Genomic DNA, 22801 nt, shown 5'->3' on the forward strand with positions numbered 1-22801 from the left:
TAAAGATTAAAAGAGCTGAGCCTTTTCAGTTTAAGCTGATGAAGATTAAGAGGAGACATGGTTGAAGTATTCAAAATCATGAAGGGAACCAGTAACGGCATACTGCACAATAATGTGCAGTGAATACACTTCACTTCTAGTTTTCATTCTCTTTCTCTGTATGTTTAGCATTCGTTTGCTCAGAGGTTGATGCGCTTGCTGCTTCGTGAGCAGCTCCTCTTTTCTCCATTCTAGCGGCCCGCTTCTTCTCTTCGTTTGTTGGCATCTTTTCGCGTTAAAACTGATTAAGTCAATTTTTGTGTTGCTATTACTTAGTACATTTTCCTTAATTTTTCACTTAAGATGGCACTTAAGTCTTCAATCTGCCTCAAGAATGATTTAAGATATGAAGAGGTAGGGGAAGTGACAGCAAAGCTGGTAGGGATAATAACGATGCCCATACGCATGCGCCACACAGCCACCCTGCTGACCGCTGCCGAGAGTTGATTCTACAATAAAGAAAAATAAAAATAAAATCAATAATAAAAATCATCTCCCCGAAAGCAGACAGTAGATGTCACGTAGTATATGTGTATCAAATTTCAGGTCAATAGTTCAAACGGTTTGCGAGCTACAGGTGATTTACAATCCTGAACAGACAAATGAACAGCCACGGTAGCGTATTATATAAGAAGATCAGTACAGTGGATTAAGACAAGTTCAGCAAAAACATGAGGACATAGGTGGAAACCTGTTAAGGGAAAATTTCATACAAACATTAGAGACTTTTTCCTTACACAGAGTACCATAGACACTTGGAATAAGCTATCAAGTAGCATGGTAGACAGTAGGACTTTAGGGACTTTTAAAACTTGACTTGATGTTATTTAAGAAGAATGAAGTGGACAAGACTGACAAGCTTGTTGTGCTGAATGACTTGTTCTCGTCTAGATTGTTCTACTGTGCTACTTATAATTTAACTTTTTTTTTTCTCGATCTTTACCATTATTGTATTAAACTCAAAATGAGGCAACTCAGGAAGCAGCACTGATTACTGAGCCATTAACAGCCACTACTTCCTGAGTCTGACACTATGCTTGGCCACAATCTTTGTGGAGTTTGCAACTTCTTCTCCTATATTTGTGGGTGTACACGGATTCATCAACATTCACACTGACCTGTGAGGAGAGGCTGGCTTGGGGACACTAGCACAAATCCGGCCTTGTGTCCAGTGCTGCTGAGGACAGTCTCCGATACCCTATTAGCCAAATGGAATGAACAGACTGGAGAATGTTGTTATAATATTACTGACTGCATATGGAATCATTTTGTTGAAATTAAGGGAAATGTTCTTCTGTGACCATGACCAAGATAAGAGAGTCAGAAAAAGAAGGGATGGATGAGGGTGTGAGGGATGGCCATGAACCTTCTCCAGCCAGGATGCCTCCATATTGGAAGGACCAGGGGGGGAGAGCAGGAGCAGGGCATTATCTCCCCACGGAGTGCTAGATGGCAGTTCAGCAGGGTTGCAGCAGCACCATGGTTTTCCACAGGGCTTCAAGGGAATTAGAATTTGGTGACTCTGACCTGTTGGGTGCTGCCGGGTCAAGCCTTCAGGACACTGGAAGTACTTCCAAGAATCAAATAAAAGGAGCTAACTGCCACTGCTCGAAGAGCCAGAGTCAGGAGGAAGAAGGACGAAGCTTGCCAGAGGAGGAGTGGAGGCAGAAAGACAAAAGGAGAAAAGAAGAACAGTGCTGTGCTTATTTGACTGTGCTTTGTAGGTGGGAAGTGAGTGAAAGCGTTTCCCCCCTTGAAAATGAAACGTGTGTGTTGCAGAGACTTGAGCCTGGTGTCTGTCTGTGTTGGGTTTGGGGAGCTTGTGTGCCCTCTGGTGGCCACAGGGTAAGTGACATAAGAATTACAAACGTCACTTTTTTCTTGATTATTATTATTATGTAGTCATTATTAAATATGAGAATGAAAGTGTACAGTGTACACTGTACACTTTTAAAAATAATTGCACCAAAGCAGTTCTTCAAAGCAATGTCACAAGAGCCACACCAAGAAGGTTCAAGAAAATACTTTTATTTATTCCGATCCATTATATGTTCCATAAATATAACCACGAACAGATGATAAATTTGTGAAATTTAAAAGGATTCCTCGTTTTTAAAAGGATTCTTACTGAATTAAGTAACTAAAGCTAAGCTAGGATTTTCTTGATCTGTTAGTAGCCTGCTTCATTCAACTATACCTTAAAGATTCCTGTTTTGTCCAGAGGAATGTTTTCAAAGCCCAAAGAACCAATTCCACATGCAAAGAGGTCATTCAAGAATGAAATGGTTAACAGTCCATCAAACGTTCTTTGAGGAACTGCACAAATCAGTTAAGTGCCATTTTAGAGACAATATCTGTAAGAGTGGAGGGTAGTTTAGTGGCACAGAGGTCAATGCTGCAACCTCATAGATGGGTTATGGGTACAATAGGCACTGGCCGGGGGCCCAGGAGCACAGGATGTTTCTGATGTCCATGTATGTTTCTGTTTTGCTATCAAAAAGGTGTCCCTGTGTACTACTTTGCCTGGGAGCTTATGATGCTGTTGAGATCGCCCTGTGCTACAGAATTTTTAATGGGAAAAGATTCAGAAAAGAGGTGGACGGATAAATTTGTTAAAAAAAAAAAAAAGATAAACCTTACATGATACTTTTTGGAATTTAATTTCCTTCTAGGCCAAGAAACTGAAGGTTTCTGCAGCAGGACACCGAACAGCGAGCGGTAAGCCATGAATTATTTAAAACTAAGAAACACTCCAAAATGTCTGGGGAGTGTAGTAATGCTGACAGTGTGTTCGGAGCGCCACACTCATGCAAGTAACGTTGCCAGAAGCAGAAAAGCAGATAAAGCCGTTCAATATTTCTTCCAGGAGTGCTTGTAAACGAGTATTTGCCAACAAGACGAGTGTGTGTACGTGAAATGTTCAGGATTGTTTCCTGCCTTTCGCGTCCCGCAGCGAGGGTTACTTGGACCCAGAGGCTTAGAAAATGGACGGGTTCCTCTTTAGACTAATATTTAAGGGCTCAAGAATACTTCAGCAAATCACAGAGGTGGGCAACGGAATGGCAGAAAGTGAGAATTAATCAGGCACCTACCTGCTCTGCGTCACGTCTAGACGGCGCACTGCTCAGACCCCTTTGGGAGTTCTCCAGGACACAAGTGGAGTTAATTAAGAATTCCCTAAGGAAACCAAATCCGGGACTTGGAACTCATAAGGGAATTAATTATCCATTAAATATATTTTTTATCCTGTTTGACAGTGGCATGAAAAAAAATTAACTTTGCATTAACTAATAGAGCCAGCATTCTCCTCGGGGTGGGTTATTTGTCTAATTTATTTAATAGTTTTAATTGCACTGTGCACACAAAATCTGCTTCCTGTGGTTAAACACTGACAAAGGCAAAAAAAAAGTTTATCATCTAAGCTAGAAAAAAAAAATAATAAAAATGCCTCATTAAAAATCCTGCTGAAATACACGCGCGGCGAGCTAAGACAATAAACGAAACGACGGCTGGGATTGCTATAATGTATGGAGATTCTTATTCAGCGCATCTATAATTGAATTGCTCTCCTTCTGCTATCATGGAGGTGTTAAAGTATCAGTCTGGCAGCTTTATGAAATGGGGTTCCACCAGCGGTGAAAGTTAGCGGAGGAAGTGTTGGCAGCGAGAAAACTAACAATATGAAGTTGCCGTTTTCCGTGTTAACATCATTTTTTGCCCCCTGACCAGTGTATCAATCCACCACAAAACGTATTGGATAACAGCCGACTGTCATTCATTATTTTTCCTTGGTGAAATCATCAGGCGCAAAGAGCGGGACCCCCCTTTGCTCCTTTGGGGGATTCAGCCACGCCAGGTCACTTAATAATCCCCAGCCATTTATTGGGCCAAGTATCCTGAGAAAAGCCAAACCTTAGTAGTGACAGCGATTTGTTCGTAAAACCTGAGAGGGGAGGCAGCAACGGTAATCCAGCGGGAAATGTGATTTATAATAAACCGCATAACCCAGAATGAGGAGGGGGCGGGGTCTGAAGCCAATCCCACCAAGCACAGGGCGCAAGGCAGGAATAAACCCGCTGGGCTGCAGGCGATCGCGGGGTACTGGTGAGAAATCAGTTAGTAAAATAAGAATAAGCAGCAACGGGCTTGCAAGACGCTGGCTAACTCCGCACTTAAAGCTACTGGGACAAATCTCTAGATACTGTGAGCATACAATGGCGTTATCTCTTTACACACACACACATTATATATATATATATATATATATATATATATATATATATATATATATATATATATATATATATATATAATCATATTTGCTTGCCGCCGCTGTCAAAAACGTTTAGAACAACGCGTGCGGTTTGTTCCCCTTCAAGGTGTCTCACATCTACCTGTGGTATTGATTTACACACTTTATTTCCATCTCATACATAAATTAACAGGAAAGATCTATTTGTGGCTGAAGATTGTCAACTCGCTCAATGCTCTGTTTAAAAAGGGCACGGCAAACATAAAGGAGAGTAATAAATATTGGTAGTGGTGGGAGGCACGGGGTTTAGGCAGCGGTACAAATTTAACGCGTACATTAAACGACAATCCGATCTGTGGAGTTTTGGAACAAAATAATGCTTGATTGAAACCAAAGTCTGGGGTACAGTGGGGGTCACAGTAGGAACTAAAGGCCACAGAAGGTTGAAATGACTGGAATTAGTGACTTCTTAGAAACGCAAGGACATCAAGTGGTGTTAGAAGATGCTAAAACTAAAATAAAAGGCTATTAGGAAATCTCTTTTGGACATAAAGATACACCATGTTGTGAATGCATAGCATGCTGGATATTTAGCTCCCGAATCTGTTGGGATTCTGGTGGTTTACCGACCTTGCTAAATATAAAAGATGCTGATGAAGACCAGAAATGAATAAGCTGTGATAGGGCTCTGTTATTATTCCACACAATCCCTTAATCAGAATGGAATTCCAATTAGGGGTATTTTGATAACTTTAACACCAGTCACGGGGCTTTGTTATTTCATTATATTATTTTAAACAGATGAGTGAGAACTGAGGAGCAAATCATATTTATTTAAGCCAGCAGCCATACAACATGCACTTCAGAACAGGTCATCCATCCTATGTTAAGCATGTTTGGGCCTGACCAGTACTTGGACGAGAGATCATCTAGGAAAAGCTTGGGTGACTGATAAAAGAGGTGTTGGAGGGGCCAACAGTGGGCACTTGCCTTGTAGTCTGTAGGTGGGATAGGACAAAATGCTGTAAAAATGGTGCTGTAAAAATGATGTCCTGACAACTCTATCCTTATTAAAAATCCCTGGGCATCCTTTGAAAAGTGTAGGGTGTATCCTGATGACCTGGTTAAGTTGCCTTCCATGGCCTAGCCATGCTGGTGTCCTAATCCTCCATACCCACACCCAGAGTCTCTAATTGTTTCTCTCTCTCACCCCTTCAGCATATAATAGTTAATATGCGGTGAGTATGCTCACACAAAATGGCTGCCATCACATGCAGCACATTGGTGGTGGTTGAATTGGCTCCCTAGCTCTCTATTTAAAGCACTAAATAAATGTAAAGAATTCTTATTATTTTATTATTATTAATATTGAATCAGCCATTCCCTTCATTTCCAGTGTATCAACTGTAACAAGCTTCTTTCTAAAGCAGTGATTTAGGAAGATATTTTGTCTTGTGTTTACCTTCATGTCCTGATCGTGTAAATCATATTGATAACGTATTTTTGCAACAAGAATATATGAGGTGTATTCAGTGCTAGTGCCAAGTTATTTTGCGCCCTAGGCCAAGCTTATTAGTGCGCCAAATGAATGTTCAGTAGAAAACCTGTGCGGCTGGGTCTCCAGCCCCCCCTCTCCCATGATATGTGCTCTGAGCAAATGCTTAATTTGTCTTAATGGTGGTGTATTTATGAATGGAAATAATAAGTTTATACTCCCAGCTAATATACAGTATTTCTATTTCTTTAGACATTTTGAAGCCTTGCATGGTTTCACCTGCTTTGGTGCTGACCCATGTGTTGTGAGATTTGGGTAAGGAAGTCAGAAATTTAAAGTTAAGGCTGTCACATTTGCTAATCATGAGAGTGAAGACGTATGGCATGATGATGAACACATGCAAGTAAGAACTTCACTGTACTCAGTACATATGAAAATAATGACCCTATAATATAAATTGCAACCAAAATGAAAACAAGCAAACTAATGAAGCAAGTGCAATAGAATGATGAATCAATCGTATCATAATATTTGTATATCTGCTAATCCATTTTAGGGTTACAGTTGCCAGGTTTTATCCTGGTAGGAAACATTCCTGGTCAGAGTGCCAGTGTATCACAAGACCCAATCATGGGCGCACCTATCTTTGTCCAATTTGTAACAGCCAATTCACCTAAACAATGGGTCTTTAGAGATGTGGAAGGAAAACAGAAATACTTGGAGATATCCCACCAGTAACATGGGAAGAGCACACAGAATTGACACAAAAAAATAACCGATTAAAACTCAGGACAATAGACCCATGATGCAGCAGCACTAACCATTTCAACACAGTGCTCTTCTAATTATGAAATCAATCAATATTTATAAATAGCATGTTTCACAATGCATATATAACAATGCACGGTGCTTTCCATGGTGACTCAAATTTGTAATAAATCAATGAGAAATGAACAAGTGCTAAGAAGAGGTGTCCAACATTCAGACTTAATTAAGATCGAAGAAATGAGTTGAAGGTTCAGAAGATTGGACAGATGGTACAACAGAATCAGTATATGTATAGTAGAAACAGTTCGTTAAAAAATAAAATGCAGGGATAGATGAACTAAAGTCAAACAAATGTGGACAGACGTGTCGTGCAGTGGTTGGCACTAGTACCACACAGCTCTTGGGACCCGAATTTAAATACCAGGCCTGGCACAGTTTCAGTGTTCAGGTTGGCTTATTTTCTTCCAACAGTTTATGTTGACTGTTAACTCTGAACTGGCCTTAGATAGATACTTGCTTAGTAAGTGGGTCTCCTGTAAAAATACTATTTTAGCATTTAGATCTGTTAGGTGGAAGATACTTTCTTCCACCTAACAGATCTAAATGCTAAAATAGTATTTTTACAGGAGACCCACTTACTAAGTAAGTATCTATCTATCTATCTAGGATCAGTTTTGGCTGCACAAAGACTGGACTGGCAAAATGTTCCGTTCCAGCTTTACAAAGAAAACTAGAGGTGTGGGAATACTTATACATACTACATCTGCTACTACAAATGAGATTGTTCTATCTGATCCTGAAGGGAGATATGTGATTAAACTGGCCTTGGGTGCGAGAAGTTGAAAGTGTCAGGCACTGGGGTGACATCCCATTTACATTTGGTTAATGCATTATGCCTTACGCAGTTTCCATGACACTATTTAGGACAAAGCAATTTACTGAAAATCACTTGATGGATATTTCATACATTATGGAAAAACAATTTCATTACAAGTTCAGCTCAGGGCAGGAATGACATTAGATTTAGAAATGTATTTGAATGAGGGAAAATGCATTCCCAAACAAAGATAAATAATGTCATTTCCATGGGCATATTGACTCACTGGTATGGTGCTACAATTCCCGTTAATACAGCCTCCAAAGTCAGCCTCTTTTCAACTACTGTGCCTATAAATCTTCTTATTTTATTTTATTTTTTTATTTTGTATTCCCTAAAGTTACCAAGTAGATTTCAAACACATACTCTGTTCAGTTTCTCCATGGTACCAAACAAAGACAACACTCAAGTTCACCTTTTCAACCAGAAGACAAAGGACTGAGTCAAGTCAACTATCATGGACCAGCACATCTGCATCCACATATTTGTGGACCTGTATTGTCCATCAAGATCACAGAGAACAAAGCATACCCTGCCAGTAAAGATTCTTCATTACTGATAGAACAGCTCTTCAGGAGAGTTAAATCCAAACAAATTAGCTAAGTGTGGTAAAAGTAGCATTCTAGTTTTCCAATTCATAGTGTAATTCTTTGTTTCTTCCTTATGAAATGTACATTAAAATACACAGAATGAGGAATTACGAATGTACAGGCCACTTTAATGTAGATGATCCTTTTGATTGCACAACTTTTCAGGAACTCTTTAGTCTGTCACTCATGGGCACTGCATGGTTCACACTTTTCATGGCCCTGCCCTGTTGTGTCAAGCTGCCCGATTTATGACAAATGACACAAGAATGGCTTGAGTGTCACCCTGCGATGGGCTGGTGCCATTTCCATGGTTTGCTCCTGGCATGTAGTCTATGATAGCTTGGACAGGCTCCAGCCTCCCACCCCATGACCCTGGTCTGAATTAAGTGGGTTAGAAAATAACATGACTAGAGTCTGCGTAAATATATGGTATACATCATGAGTTTTGTAAGTTGTCATACTGAAACGTTCTCCCTGTTAATCTAATGGGGGTGCTAAGGTGAGCACTGCTGTTCTATAGCATTACATTACATTCAGTTTCCACCGTTGTTGTGGAGTGTGTAACTTTATTGTTTGATACTGATAATACAAAATTGTTATAATAAAGAAAGAAAACCCACAATTCAAATGCCAAGTTTAGGCTGACTGCTCATTATTCACAAATTTTCTAAACCTGAATTGTGACAAATCTGAGTCGATCCCAACAGTATCAGCTGCAAGGCAAAAGCCCATCCTGGATGGGATGTCTGTTCATTACAGGGCACACTCCAGCACACAGATACTCCATCATTCATGCCAGGCCAATTTAGAAATACAAATCAGTTTGATCTACAGGTCTTTGGGATACAGGTGGAAGTTAGAATACCCCAAAAAAAATCCACCCAAACTCAGAGCGAATGCGCTTTCTCCACAAGGACAGACACAGCACTAGAACTTGAACCCTGGTCCTGAAGCTGTGAGGCAGCAGATTGCCAGCATTTACTTAATCAGCCATTTCTAATACTGCCACAGATGAATGGTGAAATGAGAACATTTCTTTTAGTTTTTAATAAAACTTGTGTTTTGTTGGTAAAAAAAAAAAATGTCGTAGATTAAACATTTTTGCTTTTATGAAATTAATTTTGTAGATTAAACGTTTTTGCTTTTATGAAATTAATTTTGTAGATTAAACGTTTTTGCTTTTATGAAATTAGGTTTAATTTTCTACTAACAGCAGTACATATCTCTAAACTCCTATACGTCCATTTAACTTCACGAGGTCAGAGTCCTGCTCTACCAGTATAGAAGTGGATAATACTTTAGCTGAAGTGGTATCAGTTTAGCACAGTGGTTTGTATTGCCACTTTGTGGATTTGGCAACCTTGGTTTGAACCCTGTGCACAGACATTATTCACATGGAGACAGCATGTTCTCACCTGGTCTCCTCCCATGTCCTCAAAATCATGCAATTCAGGTTACTTGGTGACTCCAAAATGACCCAGTGTAGAGGTAGGGTTGTGCAAGAGTGAGCCCTGTGATGGGCTGCTGGACTGTCTGGTACCTGCCTTGCTAACAGAAGGTTCCCCTCCTGCCCTGAAAATGAACAAGCAGGTTTTAAAATTTTAGGTTAAGTTTAAATGGAAGTCTTTGTACACTCTTAAAAATAAAGTTGTCAGAATGGTTCTTCAGAGTGATTTCATAGTGCTGGCCTATTCAAATGGCAGCCTGCAGGCCACATGCAGCCTGGAAGAAATCTCTGAGTGGCCTAGCCCGTGGTCCAGCCAGAAACGCTCAGAAAAACACATTTTGCGAGGCTTCAGAAATTCCTACAGTAGTACAGCTTATGAATGCAACACCCCGTGCAGCCAAGCAACATTCAACCCCACAATGCAGTGTTTTGCTGTGTGTCTACAAGTGGTGGTAGTAGTCTATAATACTGTGATGACCTGTTAAAGAAGCCACTTCTCCTGCTCTTTTACCATTGGCTCCCTTCTCACCCGGATCTTGTCACTCAGCTCTCTTTAGGGAGGCGCCCTGAGCCAAGACTCCACCCCCACAGCCCATGCAGTAGCGAGACGCGTCACAATATCAACACACATGTGGGGATTTAAAACAAACCTGGGTTCACTCAGAGGGCTGTATAGACGTTTGATTCACGTGCGTTAGTTACTGTTATCACTTGTTACGGGTTTGCGCACTGATAAATTTGATAATATTCATGGCTGTTTTTTATTCTGTTAATTGCACTTTATTATTAAATTTAACTTAATCCTGATACTCCTATATGTTCAATTTCCTCAAAATAACTATTCATGGTGGCTCTAAAATCTGTACTGACCCCTACTCTCTTTTCTGTTTCTTTTTCCGGTTTCTATACTCAAAGCTTCATGATGCTCCAACAATGATGGACGGATTAAAAGGCAGAAGTCTACGTGACCATCATCATCATCAAGCCCTTCCGTGAGAACCCTAAATCCAAAGAGGACTGTTTCATTTATGTTAGGTAGAATGCCCAGAGGGGACTGGGCGGTCTCATGGTCTGGAATCCCTACAGATTTTATTTTTTTCCAGCCGTCTGGAGTTTTTTTGTTTTTTCTGTCCCCCCTGGCCATTGAACCTTACTCTTATTCGATATTAATTAATGTTGATTTATTTTGTTTTATAATTGTGTCTTTCATTTTTCTATTCTTTAATATGTAAAGCACTTTGAGCTACTGTTTGTATGAAAATGTGCTATATAAATAAATGTTGTTGTTGTTGTTGTTATTATGGGCCTGGGTCATAAATATGCAGTGGTGCAACTGCATTAAAATGATCGTGGGTTCGCGTCCTGCGTGGGGCGCAAAGCATTTTAAGTAGTGAAAAAAACTCCATGTACTGTATATATAAAGAATCATTATTATATGACCAAAATATTTATTTTATTTCAAAAGGGAAACAAATCCATCCATCCATTATCCAACCCGTTATATCCCAACTACAGGGTCACGGGGGTCTGCTGGAGCCAATCCCAGCCAACACAGGACGCAAGGCAGGAAACAAACCCCGGGCAGAGCGCCAGCCCACCACAGAGGGAAACAAATGTTATTGCTAATACTGTGCATTTTTTTGATGTACCTGGATCATATGTGAGCAAAATGTTTATTTTATTTTAAAAAGGAAACAAATGTTATTGCTGATACTGTGTGCAATTGTTTTAAGCAATTTGAGATGTGCTTAGGTCAGTTATGACCAAAATATTTATTTTTTTATTTCCAAAGTGGAAAAAAGTATTGCTACTACCTCAGATTCCGTTCAGTTACAGCTTTTTTAATGATTTTTTTTATGCACTTTTTGATGTGCCTGTGTCAGTTGTGACCAAATTGTAAAGGGAAACAATAAATAAACATTATTTGTTTTTCAATACATCCATTTGTCTTGGTTTAAAATTTGTTATTACCTGCTGCTTACTGGCCGTTGTAAATGTCTGACTCAGCTCAAATTTCTTGGTTTGAAAATCTGGCCCAACTGATTTTGTAATTGAATTGCCCTGCCATACGGGAACAACTTGTGGTACCCAAAAGACCCAACCACGTGAAGGTTCAAGAAGGACTCTTTATTTATTAAGATCTGTAACAAGTGCCATACAGTAAATAACCATGAAGAGATGGTAACAGATTTGTGAAATACCAGTGGCTCATGATTTTAAAATGCATACAATCACACAGGCTTTTTATCAATTAGGTTTTATTAATCTGCTAGTGTCCTCCTATAGGTGGCCTGCCATACTTTAAATATTTCACATGTTTTTTGTTTCTGCAAATTAAGACGTTTTACAAAGGACAAACAGCCAACTTCATATGCAGAGAACCTTCTCAGAATGAAATAGTGCTCTGTCAAGCAATGTGGAACTATGAGGAACCACACAACCCAGTAAAGAACCATTAAGTGCCATTAAAGAAGCATTCGTTTTCAGACTGTAGTTTACTGACCCAGTAATTACTACATAGCCGACCATTACCCATTGGATATCAAAAGGTATTGGTGAACTCTACTTTGTACATTTGGTTACACAATGAAATGCATTTTAGATATTATCATTTTACATCAATAGAAATATATTTAGTATTAAGTTATGTCCCTGTTAAGATTTGAATAGTGGGGAAAAATAACGTGACAACCATCTCAGAAGAGTTATGGCAGTAAAATCAAATAGACACAATTAAATAATTAACAAGCAGGCAGAACACTGAATTAAACAAGTCTTTCAAACAAAAGTGAAAATGTTTGCAGCTATTATCTAAAATGAAAGGTATGTAAATGGGCAATTTATAATCCACTTCACCCACTGGCTTTCCAGTAGTGGCCATCACTGAAGCATTTTAAAGTCTCATCCCATGAAAAAATAATACTTAAATAAACAACACACCAACTTGCTGGCTTTCAATATTTTTTCAGTAATACGTTTTATTTATATAGCGCCTTTATGGACTATTTATATCAAACTCTTATCAAGTCACCTTAACATAAAGTATAAAATTTAATTAATCATTACAGACACATAAAAATAAAATGGTTGTGATGTCGTCGTGTATTTCAAGGCCAATACAAAAGAAAGTAAGGTTTTAATGCAACAAACTGCAAAGACAACCCATGAATCGCATGTAGAGCAGCACGTTAACAGTGTCAACTTGTTAACCAGGAACGTTGACCGTAACACTTAATAACTAATATAATCGAAATGAAACATTTTTTGCAAAGAGTTTAGTTGGACACATTTTTCTTACCTTGGGTGAGAGTTCCTGTGACGAAGCGATAAAAGTAACGGGCTACTTTGGTCAGCTGTCGTTTACATCGTCTTTGGCACCGACTCATCTTGAAAGGTTGTTCTTATAAGGTTTCGACAAGCTCTCCACGAGTAAAAGTTAAAAAAAGAAAGAAATGAAAAATCCAAAAACGAAAACAAAGCTACAGATGGCAAAGACCGGGGCGCCCGGGATAAAAGAAAGCAGAGCTCCGGGCGTCCGGCTTGCGGATCTCAAGTTTCGAACTGAGCTCCGCGGACTGCGAGATTACTTTAGTGCTTCTTAAGCTGTAGCGTGTAGTGTGATAGGCGGGTGGGTAAAAGGGGGGAAAAAATCAGCCTCTTCCCTTGGATTAATATTTAAAGATTAATCTCTGACGTTCTCAGGGGAGACAGGTGTAATGCGTTTTACCCCTCCGACTCTTTAAAGTCAAAGGAATAGGTGATGGAAGTAACAGATGAGAGAGGGGAACATATACGCTGAAGGTGAAACAGGACAGTTTTTCTTCTCACTCGGAGACAAAAATTAAAAGTGCATTGTGGCTTCATCTATGGAACATCCCACGAGTTCGGAGTTTCTTAAAAACCGTTGATTACCTGACAGCCTGCTAGGGGCGGGGCTCATGGATCTGTTCAGCCCCCTCGAGTTTCGTGGAGGGCTGGAAACTCAACGAGCCGAAAAAACAGGGCAACACGTTCCCAGAACCACTCGAAATAATCTTAAACAACGTGTCTGTCTTTCGTTCATTTGCCCTTCCTCCCCAGAGATCCGCAGTTTTAGGTCAGATCGCAGCTACTACTCCCACCACTTGCCCCTGTTCCAGTCCTGCATTTTAAACAGTTTATCTTCAGTCGAAAACAGGGTAAGAAAAAGTTGATCAGTATTGAAGTGTTTTTAATAAAAATCAATTTACCAAGGTCCCCCTAAACTGCTGTGTTTCCATCATTCTTAAAAAGGGTTACTTCTTAAGTTGTCTCCGCGTGTTCATTTTTCTCCTCGAAGTAGTGAAAACGAAAAACAAAAGCACCTCAGTCATATCGAGTCTTGCTTTGCAAACCCCTTGAAGAAAAGTATCGTGAGCCCGGCCGTCAGCCCCTTGCAGATCTGGTCAAGGTGAGCTGAATATCACTCTTCCCTCCTTACTCCCTCTCTTCATTCTGTTTAATCCCCCCGACCTCCCTCTATCTATCACTCACTCACTCACTCACTCGCTCGCTCTCTCGCCTGCTTTGCTGGATGCTGTGAATTAGAGGTGATTATGGTCACCCCGGCAACCACAGACTCCATGGGTTCCGCCCAGCCAATCAGAGGCAACCACCTTCCCCTTCCACTCTCACCCTCCCAATAAATAAATTAATAAATAAATTCAACACTTCATCCAGCACCGCCACGAACAACAAAAAAAGATAAAAATATTCCTACACGTTGGGAAGCAGCTGATAATTTCTATCTGAAGAGCAAGATGAAGGCAAGGAGTCAAAGCTGCTGAGCACAGGAAGCTTTATCATTATCAAAAATGATGCTGGTCGGTGTGTTATTTATTTATTTATTTATTTGGTCTTTATTTCTAAATTAATCAGAAGTCTGCTCCTTAGGTCTGTATCTTTTAATCTGCTAGTGATTACTTATGGGATTTAGATTACAGAAATAAATGTCACTGGGTGTATGCAGCAAAAGATAGAAAGTGGGTTGAGAGCCCAAGCTGGGGTCCTTATATGAAATCACATTCAAAGAGAAGCTTTGTATGTGTATGCTGGCAGTGTATATTTTCATTAATTAATTGTGCTCTTGGCTAGGGTAGCACCATGCATTGGTAGCAAATGTCTTCAAAACTTTCATGTGGAAGTCTCATGTAGATATCTATTAAAATACAAAATTAAAAATTGCATCACACAAACCAGCACTTTCATTTGTAATTATGCTGTTTTGGAGTGAATCAGAGTCATTCTGGATTCCAAAGTGGGATGCTTGATGTAGGATTGAAGGGGTAAAATCCAATGCTTTTCGCGTGGGTAGCGGGTGTCATCACTAGCGCAAGTCACTTAGCTGGTTTGTGCCAGGCAATGACCCTGCAAGAACAGATTGTAGTAACATCTAAGAGTCACGCTGTGATAGTCCACAGTATTCTAATGCCACATGCTGCTCATCCCAGTCACTGTCTGTGTGGTGTTGGCATGTTCTCTCCATGTCCATGTGTGTTTTTGTCCACATCCCTAGCAGAAGTGTGTTAGCTTGGACTACTCCGTTTGCCTTGTCTGAATACCTCAGCAAGTGTGCACTCAGTCTGAGAGGTATATCGTCTATGGTTTGTTCCTTCCCAATGCTGCTGGTTTAGATTCTTCTCCACCTTGGCCCTAAATTAGATTAATCAGGTCATAAAATAGATGGAGACATGGAGATTTTGCCAATTGTCACCTCATGACTGCCAAAATAATTAATTGTTTAGTTATGATGAACAATGAAGCATTTCTGAAATAACCTTTTAATTTGTCTTTTCTTAACACAGGCAATGAAAATAAAAATAAAAATCCTAGTTTTCTCTGGTTGCTTTTTTGCTTTCTTTCATAATTAGGTAATTATTATTAGTTTATCTAATACAGTACCACAGAGAATTAATAAGAAGTGATAAAATACATCATTAAAATTTCAAAACATTACGAAACAGCTTGGCATCAAATGTGTTGTGTGGAGATGTCAGAATTAACCTTGGGGCCATTAACTTCCATTATAAATGAATTAGCTTTGGACTACGGCACACCTTCAAAACCCTAAACAAGGCTCCAATGTTTTGTTGCTTTTTGGTCATAGATCATTTTTAAGGCAGATAAATAATTTCGTCAATTTGAAATTTGTCCAGTTTGTCCTTGATTGAGATGACTGTGGAAAACATGGAAGCAGTGCACACCACTGTACAACCATGAAGAAAAGATGGAGAACTTTGAAAACTTTAAATTTCTCTGCATTTATATTAGTGACGTCCCACAACAATATTCACTTCATAATGATACTTCCTAAGAAGCTTTAAAAAATGGCATTTCAGCTAAAATCCTTGGTAGCTTTTATGGGGGCACTACTGAGGGCATTCTTACCAATGCCTTCACACTCTGGTTTGAAAACTGCTTTGCACTGAACCACAAAGCCCTACATCCTGTGGTCAGAACTGCACACACCATTTCAGGAACAGCTCTTCCATCTCTGGATGCCAATTTCTATGCCAGGGGTCATCAGGATGGCTCACGGCATTTTAAAGGACAATCACCCACCCTCAACACATTCTGTTCATATTCCAACGATGCTATAGGAGCGTGAAAGCATGGACTACAAAACTACAGAACAGTGTTTTAATTACAGGCAAATTAGACTTGTGAATGAATGATTGTGGTCTATTACCTCTTCTTCTCACAATGAGAGTTTTTTGTGCCAATTTACCTAATCTATTCGCCATTTGAATTATGATATGTGCATTACATTTCAGTCTCACTGTCTGACTTGTATGTTTATGTAATACTCATAGTATTTGCACTATATATGCTTATATTGAACTGCTGTATTAATTATGGAATTTTTTCCCTTGTCTATTACCTATTAGAACAATAATTACAATGTCTTGTGTTTAATTTGCATATAATGGTGGCAGGAAAAGCATGCAAAGTAAGATTTTGATTGTACAATGTGACTGAGTACTGTGTGTATAACAATAAATTCTTATCTCATCTTTGAATCAAGATTATAATCATCAGAAGGAGTCCTAACACTCCAAGGTAACTTCTCACAGGTGCCAATGAAGGAGTTCACTTTTGAGGGTGTTCTTCAAACATACTGGCACGTTTTCCTCCACCTGGGTTCAGATCTTGGTCTTTACTGCATTTGCAGTTCACTCTCCTTTTGTCCGCTTGTGTTTCTTCTAACATGTTAGCATTTCTCACCTTAACGATATGCCTGTTTGGTCCACTGGTGACTCTAAATTCAACCAGTAAAAGTGAATAGGAATCAATGGATAAGTGTGCTCTAAACTTACTGCTCATCTGGGGTTGGGTTCCTTCCTGTTATCTGAAGCTGCTCTGTCTCCCTACGTATTGGCGCTGCTTCACAAAAACAAAAATCACACAAGAAAATGGAAGCTTAATATTATGAAGTAATAAATGTCAGCTGGGATTCTGAATGAGTTCTACAATGAAATATGACTTGCATCCCATCCAGCCTTGCTCATGATGCTGCTGAAGTAGGCTCAATCTCCCCTATACAGAATGAGCAGTTTCAGACAATGGACTGAATATGACAGGCCTTTTTAGATGGTAGTTAGTGAGCACACTAAACAGAAGCCCAAAACGACCCGTCTCCTTTAGGAACTCCACGGACTGTCTACAGGATAGTCGGGGATGCACTGAAGAGAAAGCCTAAAGCCTGGCAAGAAAGTTGAGAAGAATTTCAAATACAAATAGATTATATCAAAGCTGAGTTTGAAGTGGGGCAAGTCTGCAACCCACCTGCGCTCTGTGCTGTAGTAGGCCCAGTCCAATGGTTAGACTGAATGCCAACCATGTGACCTGAGCTGCATAAGTGGTTCTGAAAATGTAAAGGGATAAAGCAATGTAATATAAAGACAAAATCATTTCCTGCATCTTGAACCCAGATTTGAATCTCCATGGACCTTAAGTGAAGTAACACAACAAAAGCTGATCCATAAAATAAAGCTAAAGTAACTGCATTCTGTTTCTTGACTAAAGACCAGCATGCCTAGCCCCCAGTGTAATGTAAGGCAGTGTACAGAATGAAAATCAAGCGTGTCGTGTATCTTAACCCCAGATAGACATCTGCTTAAATTAAGAAAAGCATTGTTTCTTGTCTGCCGCTAAAAGATCTCTACATGCACAGACCTGAAGAAGCAGAATGTTAGACAATATAACATAATATGACATTCACAAAGCTGCTTAATCCAATTTAGACTCACATTTGGCAACATCAGGCACAAGACAAAAACCAACCCAGGACAGGAAGCCAGTTATCTAACAGGAACAATCAAGACTGGATTAAGACTCCACAGACCTCTGGGTATCAATACTCACAAGCCCCCCCACCACCTCATGTCATTACCCCATTATGCACATGCATACACTTTCACTCTACACTCTAGGAAATCATTCAGGTGACCGCTTAGGCAATTCTTAAATAAATGCATGGCTGCAAGGTAAACATTTCAATTTTATGATATTGTAAAACTTTCCGAACTGCAGGCATTGAAACATTTTGCGGACATAATAATATTAGTAATTACTTCAACTTACTATTGTACATACACTTCATTAATTCTCAAAAATTATATTGTAGTAACTTCATCAAGTTGGTTGGATGACGTGATTTCTCTCCACCTTCATTTGAAACAGGATGTGTAAGTTGCTTAATTTGCCCTCGCTTGTAGAATGGGGCGTGGCTAAACATGGGTTGCGTTAAGCGTTTAACTCCACCCATAATCTACAGGCGTCACACCCCATTCAGCATACCGGTAGTGTCAGTTGTCAGGCTACAGTGCCATACCCCTAGTTACACTATGATTAAGTTTAGGGTCATGGAAAGTGTACCTGATGCTAATAATGGCAACTGTGGAGTCAACAATATTATGTAAATTAGCCATTTTTATCATTTCTATGCAAGTCACGTCTTTCTTGTCTAGTGTGGAGCTTGGCAGGACACAAACTCGTGACATCTATGAATTATAGGCGCAGTTAAATGTTTAACTCAGCACACGTTTAGGCACACCCCATTCCGTATGCTGCAGCGTGGTCCACCTCAAGTTCATGACACGTTACCTGCCTGCTGAACGGTGCTGTCTGTAGTGCAGAAACACTTGCTTAGAGGTTCTTTATTTACAAAACCATTGTTAGGATCAAAGTGATGTCAGGATACAGGCTTTGTTTTGTGATATAACAGATAATGGTCTTTTATGTTGATGTCACAAGTTAACCTGATAATGCTGACAAATGATGATATTGAAATCATTTCAAACATCATAAATGTGAGAGACGTCAAATTAAAATCTTATATCCCTACTTATATTTACTAAGTACATTATACATTAAGAGAAGGCACTGTAGCATGGTGGTAGCGTGGCTGCCTTACACTGAGAACATAAGGGCTCACATCCCAGGAGGAACTGATTATGATTTGAGTACTTTGAACATTTGAATTATTTTTGGTAACCAAGCTTGGGTATTTACTACTAATTATAAAGTACAGGGTAATTTAAAATTTTTGAAATGTAAAGTAAAAGCTAAATCACCTTACTTTTTGAAGTGTATCCTGTTTGCTAAATGTAAACAGAAGAAGGCATAACTCAAGCTTGTTGCTAAATGTTGCGTTACTTTATTTGTTGTTGTTGTTGTTGAACTGAAACAATTATTTTTAGAGTGTATAAACATCACTTAAGTTGATAATAAATCAAGTACAGGGATTTAAGCAAATCCACTTAATCCCATTCACTTGTAGCGTCTTTCTGGTTTACCTGCTCCCTTATGTATACTCAACCTAATGGAAATAAAATTAAAATTCACAAAGCAACACATATCATTCTTTTCTCACAAAAGATAATCCCCTTTGAGATCAAGACCCCAGGGAGCACACCCATTTCATCCTAATGGTACATCTGACCATGTGAACCGTACATGCCCACTGAGCCAATTTAGGGTCATTAATTAGTCTAGAATGCATGTCTTAGGGAACTTCTTCTTCTTCTTCTTCTTTCGGCTGCTCCCAACTAGAGATTACCACAGCGGATCATCTTCTTCCATATCTTTCTGTCCTCTGCATCTTGCTCTATTACCCCCATCACCATGTCCTCTCTCGTCGCATCTATAAACCTTCTCTTAGGCCTTCCTGTTTTCCTCTTGCATGGCAACTCTATCTTTAACATCTTTCTCCCAATATATCCAGCATCTCTCCTCTCCACATGTCCAAACCTACACAATCTCGCCTCACGTGAATCTACATTGCATGGGGCCTGAACCCTAGAATGTTGGACACTTCAGGTAGTGTTACTAACCATTTAGCCAATGCCCAAGAAGCTTCAGTCAACATTTGGTATTAAAATTTGTAGCTGTCTGTGTGTCTGCACAGTGCCATACATTATACTGGAGAAGAGCAAAGTATATTGTATGGTGCAAGATAAAAGTTAAAAATGAATGACTTGATTTTAGCTCCAGTAATAGCACAATTTTCATACCAAAAATGCCACTGGTTCTTCCTTGCTAATCACTGAATTAAAGTGGCGCCTAGAATTGTATTAAAGATTGCAGCCAGGAAGAACTTCTTTACTCAAAGAGTTGTGGGAATCTCGACAAAGTACCGAATCATGTAATTGAAGCTTGTACAACCTTCAAGAAGCATCTGGATGAGATATTGGGACAGGTTAGTTATTAGCTAAACAAACAGGCTGGATGGACTGAATGGTCTCCTCTTGTTCTTCCTACTTCTTCTGTTATTACGTGTAAATGCCAATTCATACCTTATGCATAAGGTGATCAGAAATTGCTCACGTGGACATATTAGCATCTCTCATTCAGAGAGCAGTCAGCGCACTTCCATTTTTGTGTCATTGTGGACTTCTTCATATTGTCTGTGGATTTTCACAACTTTAAGGTTTATAGGGTTATTATTATTACAGTACAGAATACAGTAAAAATTTTATTTGCATGTAACATGTAACACATGACCATGCTCTAACTCCATGATTACTGAGTATAGCTGTCTTACCTCAAAGCATCTGTCTTCCTTAGTTTAAAAATCTCAGTATAGAATTTCCAACACTTTCTACCACCGACAAAAAGGATTGAATTTATCTCTGCGAATAAACACATAGAGCAATGTACCACAAATCATGAGGTAGTATAAGTGTAACAGCTGTTACACTAGGCATTGTGAACAAAAGAGATCCTAGGTACAAAAGTCTCAAAAATACCCACTAGAGGGGGCAATTCCATCAAACTCAAGCTAGTTACCAAAGAGAGCAAAGAAGAGTTTTTGTAAATTAACAGATTTATTTTAACAAAAACTCTGTTACAAAACAGTGAACTCAGAGGAACACAAATGCACAGAAGGCAATGCCTTCAAAATAATCACAGAGGCAAACACTGTCCAAACCCAAGAGAACTCACCACAACACAAGCGTATTCACATTGAACTGCAAGCGACTGTGGGTCTTCCTCAGCTTTTATAGAGCTGAGGACTGTCCCCTGCTTTGATGGGCAGGTGGCCCCGCCTCTTGGGAACCACCCATAAAACACAAGGAACATAACAGGATACATGTCAACACAAGAAAGCTAAATAATCCATAATAGTACCATAAAACATGAACAAAATATTCAAAAATGAGACATCTGAACTCCCCTTGCTAAGACAGAAAGAACATGAGTCTGGTTAGTATAGAAGTAAAGCAGTGCTATGTAAGGCGCATTAAAAAAATCAGTGGGAGACTGTATAATGATCTACGAAGAATAAAAGAAAAATCTGTTTTTTCCAAAATCCATGGATTTCAGTAGGATTGTGCAAAGGGGCTATATAAAGGGAAAAAATGGATTGACTGTAAGTTATTTATTAGATACATAGTTGAAATGCACTTCTGAGGAGTTCATCATCTTAAAAATTTAAAAGTAGTTGACTTTCTGCTGAGTTCTGTGCTGTAGCCAAAAATTGCTTCTCCTTGCCTCACGTTAGTGGAGGGGTGCACTTGCTTAAAATTCCGTGAAACGAGTTCAGAAAGTGAATGTGAAGTTTTGAACAATCCTATAACCCAAGATGAAGCTGGTACAGTACGAGATGAAGCACTTCTAGATATCGATTTCAGTGCATTTTTGGACAGCCTGTCCTTCAAAGGCTGGAAGCTGTGGTTTTAAGATGATGCCCCACAAATGGATTTTTTTTTTAAATCCACACCTCCCACTGACTGTGTTCATAGAGATCAAAAGCGGGTCTCTAAATGGATGACGACGGGTGGACTGGCATTTTTAAGGATTATTGAGCTGATGTCTTTTGTTTTCTCAATCCCCTACTTAGGCCTTTTCATTCTGTGCATTTTAAAATTATATTATCCATACTTGTCTATTTATAGGTTGATTTGTAGAGCGCCACAGGAAGCATCTGCAAACCGCACTCTTTTTTTAATTGCATCCCCACTGTCACAAGAAACTACATGGCTGCTCCCTGGTTTTCCTTTCTTGTTCAAAGTTTTGTAGGAAAGTTTATAGTAGTATTTAAAAATGCAAGTAGTCAACTGGATAAAGCAGTGGACCTGAAGTATTGTATAGTATAGTATTGTAGTCAAAATCGCAACACAGGCTTACCTGTCAGTATTCAGAGTGCATAAAACTAGGAAGCACATTTAAAAGGAAAACAGAAGGCACTTCTGCATACAGAGGGCTGTCTGAATTTAAAACTACAGAGTCACAAACCTTAAGGGGAGCCCACCAAGAAAAGCGCAGTCCACCTTAATAAAAAGAACAAGTGTACAAATGTGCGTCTGTGTATCTGTGTGTCCGTCAGGTTGCTATTTTTTTTTTATGTGGCATTTGGTATGGGATTCATAAAAAAACATTGGTAATGTTTTGCACCATCTGTTGGAATGAAAATTGCAATAGATTTTATTACAAAATACATTCCAATCGATGGTGCACTGCAAACATTAATACGTCCAACAGAGAGCAACTGCCAAATGGACAGAAATCAGCTTATCTACCTTAATAAAAGGAAAACTGTCTGTGTGTGTGTCTGTGCATCCGTGTGTCAGTCCAGTTGCTACGTCTCTGTTATATGCCATTTGGTATGGAATTTCGAAAAACAAGGCTAATGTTTGTGATATTCTATCTGTTGGAATGAAAAATGCAATGCATTTTATTACTACAAGCGTCTGTAATGTGTTATTTGTTGGAATGAAAACTGTAATGGATTTTATTACTGCATGCATTATAAAATACATTCAAATAGATGGAGCACTGCAAAAATTAACGTTGAATGTGTCCAACAGAGAGC

The 22801-nt window shown here is 39.3% G+C and overlaps 1 protein-coding gene across 3 annotated transcripts in view; it reads right to left on the minus strand.

The window, feature by feature from the left end:
• Window positions 1-22801, minus strand: part of LOC120542545 (Kv channel-interacting protein 2-like) — a 718730-nt gene that overhangs the window by 386925 nt on the left and 309004 nt on the right. The window contains exon 1 of one of the 3 annotated variants that reach the window (XM_039775093.1): window positions 12767-13976. The exons of the other annotated variants lie outside the window; for them this stretch is intronic. Coding sequence (XP_039631027.1) covers window positions 12767-12854 — 88 coding nt within the window. The 5' untranslated portion in view covers window positions 12855-13976. Of the gene's footprint in view, window positions 1-12766; window positions 13977-22801 lie in introns of those variants that run through there. 3 annotated transcript variants of the gene reach the window in all.

This window comes from Polypterus senegalus, chromosome 1 (assembly GCF_016835505.1).
Source record: "Polypterus senegalus isolate Bchr_013 chromosome 1, ASM1683550v1, whole genome shotgun sequence".
In the NCBI taxonomy this organism is placed as follows: domain Eukaryota; kingdom Metazoa; phylum Chordata; class Cladistia; order Polypteriformes; family Polypteridae; genus Polypterus; species Polypterus senegalus.